The sequence below is a fragment of the Diorhabda carinulata genome, chromosome 3 (assembly GCF_026250575.1).
Source record: "Diorhabda carinulata isolate Delta chromosome 3, icDioCari1.1, whole genome shotgun sequence".
NCBI lineage: Eukaryota > Metazoa > Arthropoda > Insecta > Coleoptera > Chrysomelidae > Diorhabda > Diorhabda carinulata.
Genome location: NC_079462.1, coordinates 19,070,331 through 19,078,609, shown reverse-complemented (window position 1 = coordinate 19,078,609; position 8,279 = coordinate 19,070,331). Strand labels below are relative to the sequence as shown.

The 8,279-nt window shown below is 33.4% G+C and overlaps 1 protein-coding gene across 1 annotated transcript; it reads right to left on the bottom strand.

Annotated features, from left to right (window-relative positions):
* Positions 1 to 605: 605 nt before the first annotated feature.
* Positions 606 to 1,394, bottom strand: LOC130891583 (uncharacterized). The gene has a single exon (XM_057796411.1). It carries the CDS (start codon positions 1,392 to 1,394, stop codon positions 606 to 608), a length of 789 nt encoding a protein of 262 aa, XP_057652394.1.
* Positions 1,395 to 8,279: the final 6,885 nt, after the last annotated feature.

Here is an 8,279-nt window from a genome sequence, read left to right as displayed (position 1 = left end):
ACATTCAGAATATAATATAAAGACATATATCAAATATATAATCAATAGTATTGAGCAAATATTAATAGTCAAGGCATATGAAAACAATAAAATATGTAATTAATCACACAAAATGGTTGCATGGCAAAAAGTTCCACCGCATTGTAATATTAAGATGGCGAATTCAACCAATCATAATCTTCAAAGCTACTCATATAAGTTTAGTTTAGGTATCTCTTTACTGTGACGGAGCTTCATAGAGTTAGCTCTTAATTTCTGTGAAAAAAGTAAACTTTCTTATTCTTTAACGGGTAATCTCTAACTTTCAGCAATAGCTATTTCGCGTCAGTATTGCTTCCTCGAAGTATAGATATAAGAAGTCTAAACGGTATCAGGTTTTTCATAGTATTCATGTACACAAAAATAAACCCAAATCATAGTTCTCTTTTCTGCCACTGGCTGCGCAACTATTCAGGACGTACCATTGTTATTATTATTATTATTTCATTACACATGTAAACATGCGCTAGCTCACGAAAGTTAAAATCAATTAAATTAAATATGAAATATTAATTTATTTATTTCATCATCATCATCAATCATCGTGTAGAAGGCGTAGCGACTGTTCAGTTCCGGTTTCTCTGCAGTAGTTCCTGTGAGGTTGATTGCCAACTGTCCCGCCATCGTTTTGGTGGTCGTCCAACAGGTCTTCTTCCGTGTGGGATGTTGTTACGTACGATTTTTGCTATTCTATCTGTGGTCATTCTGTTAACATGCTGGTTCCATTCTCTTCTTCTTTTTCTCACCCGTCTGACAATGTCGTCTGTTTCGCATCTTTCCCTTATATCGGTATTTCTTTGTATGTCATTCAGTGTGTAACCCGTTATAGTTCTTAGCGTTTTCATTTCTGTTGTTCTTAGTATCCTCTTTGTTACCGACGTTTCTGCTCCTGTTTCTGCCCCGTATGTCATAATTGGTCGCACACATGTTTTGTAGATTCTGGATTTGCATGGTATTCTGAGGTGTTTATTTCTCCAAATTGGTTGCTTAAGATGTCTTGATACTGTAGCTGCTTTGTTCACTTGTCTCCTCACTTCATCTTCAAGGAATCCTGTCCTTGTTATTTTGCATCCTAAGTATTCGAAATACATGATTTGGTCTATAGTGGTGTTGTCTATTGTTAACTTGCCGCGCAGAGGTTCCTTAGCTATGGTCATGCATTTTGTCTTGCTTATTGAAATTTCCATATTTAAATTTTCTGCGCGTTTGCTAAAGGCGTGTAAAATTATTTGTGGGTCGTATTCTGATTCTGCAATGAGTACGGCGTCATCGGCATAGCATAAGATGTTAATTTTGTAGGTTCCCATGCGGTATCCTAATCCCAAGTTTTGTACGGTCTCTACCACTTGGTCCATAATAGTATTAAATAGTAGAGGGCTAAGGCTGTTACCTTGGCGGATGCCCGACGTTATTCCGAAATGCTGTGTTAGGGTGTGGTTTGTTCGTATTTGCGCTGTTGTATTAGTGTTCAGATCTTTTATAAGTCTTATATATTTTTCGGGTATCTCTTTGTTTTCCAATATCTTAATTAAATCCTTCAATTATACTCTGCCAAAGGCTTTAGTTAAGTTTATGAAACAGAGATATGAAGGAGTGTTATATTCAAGAGACTTTTCTACTAATTGCCTTGTTATAAATAATGTATCAGTCGTGGACCGATTTTTTCTAAAGCCTATTTAAAATTAATTTTAAGACAACAATGGGAAGGTGTTGTGCTGTTCATGGTTGTCTTATTAATCAAAGTACCAAAAGTGAGTATAACCTCAAAGTAATATTCAAAATTTATGTTATTAACAATCAACAAATAATTGTAAAATTCATGTAGTTTTTCAATATTTGAAAAATATATTTATCTGGTGGAATATTTTTTTAAGGACGTTGAATTGCGTAGTAGATGGACAAGAATTAAAAACAACCAGTTTTATTTACGAATTACACTTTAATTCAGAGGATGTAATTAAAAACTGATTTTGATTTTGAGAGATGGCAGTGTATATGTGTATGAATATGAAAAAGTCATTTGCGGAAGAAAGCTGAGCCAAAATCACATGCTTGCTATCAAATAATGATGCTTCAACTATCTCTGATATAAATGGCGATACGATGAGTACAGATTGACACAATGTTTGACATATTAGATGGTGTTTCAAAAATAAATATCTCGTTTTTTGTTGGCTGTGATAAGTATAAGAAAGAAAGATCATTAATAATTTCTTAATGATGCGAGGACATTTTCTTGTCAAATGTTTCAATAAGAGTGCTACAGAAAGAAGAATTAAAAGTAAAAAATCTCTGAAAAATTCTAAATTATATTAATAATAAAAATTATTCATCACGTTTATATAAATATTTATTATTTGTTTTTATCTTTTACTATTTTAATAAATAACATGTTTGACAATATTTTTTTAATAATTTTTTTAGTAATTATGTTTATCGTAATACTGAAAAAAATAGGCAACATTTGGTAATTTTTAAAAATATTTTAACTATTTAGTTTCTTAGAATATTTTTTTCACAGAGCTATTAATAGCAACAAGACTTCCCGCGTAAGAATTTAAACGAGTACTTCTTGAAAAATCGCGCACTCTACCGGCAAAAAACCTGTCCCCTATATTGAGACCATTCGTTTAACATTACGTTTAGACTCCTTATATCTATACTTCGTTATTGCTAAGTATGATTTTCAGATTATACCAACTCTTTGCACGGTAATATTTTCAAACACTCCGCTCCGCTCAAAATTCAATATAGAGAAAAATAAAAAAACATCAGATTTCCACTTCTTCGCCCTATTTATAAAAAAAAAGATCTAATAAATTGTTTCGGGAATCGTCTATAGCGGAATCACCAAATAACAACATATTAAATTGATGATCGTTTCTCATTATTGAAACACAGGCTGAATATGAAGATAATTTATTTATTCTTTCGCAATAATTTTTACAAGTTTCGAAATTTCGGCAATAAGTTGCTAACCAACCTGTATAGTTAACCGAATACAGAATAAATGAATACCAAACATCTCTTCAAATTCGATTTATACCAAAATAAATAAAATACTTTTTTCAATTTTCAACTTGTTCATGTATTACTACGATTCAGAAGGTTGTTCACAACAAAATTGTAAACCCCAAACGAGTCGAAATCTCACGGGATTTGTCTAGGAGTCCCACTGCAACAGCGACTGATCCATCTGAACAAGTGATATAAATGTGTTTGGTTATTGGGGGAGAGAGGTCGACATCAATTACTGATCTTAGTCAAAGGAAAATATATGTACCGCAATAGTTATATTATTGTTTATATTATTGTTTTAAGGATTCAATATGATTTCAATAACGAAAATTGTTGATTCATTCAACATTGAATTGTAAGAACAACGATTTTCATATAAAACATTAAACTCTTCGTGATACAAATATAACCCGACGCATACCAATTTCGTACAAATTTATAATTAAGAACTATGGCTTTTTCTAAAGTTTTTTACACTTTACCTATAATTAATGACATATTGTTAAGGTAAATACGGGGATTAGTGAAAATAACAACTAAGAAAAACAGTATTAAACGGAAATTGTATTAAAAACTAAAATAGGAACATTGTTCCATTTATTAAGAAGTTACTTTTTTTCCGTAAAGTGGAAGGAAAGATATTAGCGAGTATACTTGAAAAAATAGCCCGGCTTGAATGTAATATGTCGTTCTTCCCTGAAACTAATATTTACAAGGTCCATAAGGTCCATAAGGAATGTCGAACCGCCATCCTCATCGATGCAAAAAGCGGACCAAGGAACGAAATAAACATTTATAAGTAGATTTATTATCCCAACAGGAATGCACGCAGGTCCAGCGGATTGGTAGCTGTCTTCGAGAAGCATATGCAGTTCTCGAAGACACACCATTGAGATAGCTGAGTTTCCACATCTCTGTGGTAGCTGTGTTTGAACCTCCAGCCAAACGGTTATACTGATGATAAGGAAATTGCAACTGGAGGAACTGAGTCTTTCATGCTTTAATAGCAGACTCGAAACTGTCTTTGGGGGTGCTGAGTTTTCACTCTCAGTCTCAGTGTTGATCGTGTTAGTGAGTTAATCCGAACGAGTCCTGAAACGATTTGAAAAATTGTTACCAAAGAATCGATAAATACTGCAACGTTTTTCGTATTTATTTACATTTATATATAAACTTATTTATATACCACCTTAAAAGTTCCTCAAAGCAGCGTCCGCCATTTATAAAAACCAAATGAAAGGCGCCGCGCGAATTCGCCGAATTTTAAAATTCCATTGTAGATGGACAAGGCCGGCCTAATGACCCATATCGCAAGCTTATTCGCAACAATAGGTATACAGTGATTCGCTAATACGAGACATGGGAACCGTAGTCTTTACCGTAGAACATTAAACGTCCAAGAGCACGCTGCTTAACCCCGCTTTTTGCACGCACCTGCTTCAATTTTGCGCACCGCTTGTTTATCCTTTGTAGTTACTATGTGATACCCATAGAATAGAACGTATCATTGGTATCATTTATTTTCCGGTTTAGATTATTTATTTTGCTATATCTTTAGGGATATTTTTTTTAAAGTGTTAACAATTGTTTCACTTTATTCTATAGCTTCGTAGCTGAAGAAGCTTCATATGCAAATACTTAGGATACCAATCGAGGAGAGCAAGTAGAATATGGAGTTCTCAATTCTTCACTAACGCTACCCTGAGCAAGTGAAGCAAGAAATGCTTAATTTTTAGAAACAGATGAATATCTGAATTTAGAGCTATGCGCGAATTTTCTCATGAACTTTTTGTGTCAAGCCTACAGCATCCAGGCACATTCTCCTCTTTCCTTGGTGCTTCGCCATAAACTTCAATGAGAATTTTTTTGCATTTAAAATATAATATTGATCAATAATAAAATAAAAAACAGTTTGAATGGATTAAACAAAATTATCGTCAATAAAAAATTTGGAGGTATTAAAAAAAATTGTCGTACCAACTTTGGCAAATATATATCACGATACACGAAACTTCCCAGGCAGGCAGTGCAGTTCTTAGCTAAATTTGTGAGCAGTAAGGAATCGTTATGGCTACAGAGATCAATTGCTCTGCAAATATGATTTTAAAATATTAAAAGGGGCTCAATGAGCTAGCTGGGCTAGGGCGTTGAAGCTGTTCTTAATTCTTGGACGTAGAAGAATCACGAAAAATGATTTCATCGATGGAATGGAAGAATATTTGTTCTATATTGTTGGCCAAATGTTCAGAACCTCTAGCCAATTTTCTTGCTGTTCTTAACTTTTAAAATATTGATTTCAGATAAAAACTTTTTCTTTAAATGACGCAATGATTCAATATACGTACTGACTAAAGTCGACCATTTCATGATCAATCAAATATATTCTAATTGAGCTTTGTACGATTGGTTGCGAGGTTAAAATTTTCTAGATGACACTTGTCATGTATAATCATATGGATGACTAATTAATTAAGATTTCTTCTCAATTTGGGCAACTAAATAGAATAAAAGTAGTACCAATACTGGAGAGCCTAAAAAGAAGACGAGCAAAGGGACTTCAAATTGGTTACCCAGGCAATTACGACCGAATGCCTCCCCATTTTATTAATATTGCTTACACAGATTGTTTTACTACGGATTCAACTATGCTCTTCTTGTTATGATTATTTGTGCACATTGGTTTGATGTGACCCCTGAAGCTTTTTTATTATTTCTCGTATTATCTAGAATACTATTTAGACGAATCTATTGGTTTGGCTGTTTGTCTCACGCTTTGATTGTTGAAAAGTGGTCTTTCTACATCAAATTAATCTTAAGGTCCACTTGCACGATTTTTTTTAGAAAATCGCTAGCTTAAGGACGAATTAGGTTCACATTTACATAATCTAACTTTCTCTAAATCATGAATGAGAGATTTGTTCAAAATCGAAATTCCCATTTCGTTGGAGTGCGTCAGAGAGGGAAAGAGGGACTCAGCGTTATATACTCGAACACAAACAGAATCGGAGAAATCCGAAATTGAACGCCTAAAATGCTAATTCGGACGCCTCTCTTCGGGAAGTGGTTAAACTGCACAAACAGCGTCTATTATATGCGCAATAAGACCTCTCCTGCTCTAATACGATCTCAATTTAGTTTAGTTCCGCTCTGTTACACGGGTCGCGTGGCAATCGCGTTGTGAAGCCGTTCCTTGCCCCGCTCTCCACTCACAGCCGTCTCAGTTCCCTCGTTTTTTACCACTTCCACCACCCACTAGGCATTTGTCACTACAATTGCCATAGACGATTAATCATTAGCCAAGTTATTTAATCTCTTAATCGATTTTATTTCTTATCTCGATGGAGAAACTACTGAATTTATCGACCAACAAGAAATCACGACTCAGATTCACAAAATTATTATATTGAACATAAGAAAATGCACGATAAATATTTCAAATCGAAGTTCAGTCCTTCATTTTTTAAAAATAAAATAAAGTAAATTCATTTTGTTTGGGTACTGTACGCAATTATGAAAAATTTAAATTAGAAATTGATATTATTTAACGTGAATATGCGATCGCTACCTCATTATCCTTCAACCAGCAATTTGTTTGAAGAAAATTATAAGTTGGTTAGGTGAGGTTAAAATAATTCCAAGCAATCAGTAAATATTAAAAAAATATCAATTTATAAAAGGAATTTTCAATTCAATTAACAATTCTCAGTTTAAATTTTCCAAGAACTTAATTTTGCGAAGACTTGCATTTGTTATAACTTCTCTTGACGATACTAAATCGACGTTTACGTTGCTTTCAAAAAATGTTTAAATCGGGTGGTTGTTGAAAGAACTTAATTAAAATCTCCACGAAGTATGACATTATCGTGATCTCAAAAATTTTTGTATTTATCTATAGCTTATCTATATATATAAGGTTAAAAAATTTTTCTATGGGAAAAATCAGATTTTGGTTAACTTGATTGATGTAATGCTAAAATTTCTTTCGTTTCAGCACATCTACAGATGTACAGGAATTAAATGCAAAAAAGCCGAGCTCGCTTCATGCTTCCTGTGGCCAGACGGACAGACGCATACATTGTATTAATTGGAAATATTTCATAGAATTTTCGTGGTGGGTTAGTTTATTTACAACACCTCAGCTTTTTGTAATTTTGTGGTTTTATAATTAAAAGTTGTCAGTAGTATTATAAATTTAGTTTGATATTCGTTAACTAAAATTCTGAAAAATGGTTAGCGAAACGGAAATTCACAGCTTTACAAATGGTTAGTAGTGAAGATAAAACCTTAACACTACAAGAATTGTTATTTCATGAAAAGTTTGCTGATTTAGAGGGTAAATCACAAAAAACCATTAGTAGAATAGAGAAGCAGTTTCGCGAGTTTGTCATGTAAGGCAGATAAATAATATATAGTGAACATAAAATGCTTCCCTATGAAATAACACCTACTCAGGAACTTATGGAAGACGATTTTGATGGGAGAACTTACTTCTGTGAGTGATTGATGGATATGTTGGATAACAATATTAACCAAATAGAAAACGTTGTTTTCTGATGGGTGCACATTTTCACTTAAGGTTCGTACCAATAGGCAAAACTAATCAAATCTGCCAGAGCAAAAAACGTGTCCGAGCGAGTGCAAGTAAGACAGTAATATAGAAACCCACGGATTAGATTGAGAGAGCTTATTGGGCATTTGTAGACTTCATTAGACGTAGATTTGAAATGATATAATATCTACAATAGATTTTTCTTAATCTTGTTGAAACAACGCTCTTTAGAAAGATTTTTCTGTACCTTTGACGCAGATATTCTTTAGATCATTCATAATTGATATAACTAAAATAAATCTTATTTTTTACCCTCCTTCAAATTTTATGGTAGTCTACCCCGGCCACACAGGGCTGCCAGAAGTATAAGTATGTATAGAGGATTTACTGTGGAAAGTTTCGTGTCTTTTAAAATGACAACCTGAAATTGGTTACTCTTGGTCTAAAACTCCATATGGTTTCAGGGAGATAGAGCACCACCACATAACCAACATATTTTCCGGTAGTACCTCAAAGCAATATTGTCTTATAATTTTTACATGGAGTGTGCAATTAAGTTGTATGTAATTGCAAAACCTAACAAGATTCGATTTTACTTTCGTCAAACAATGTGAAACATTCATTTAAAGATATCTATCCAATAATCAGTCTCATCTGTGTTACGCTACTTTAA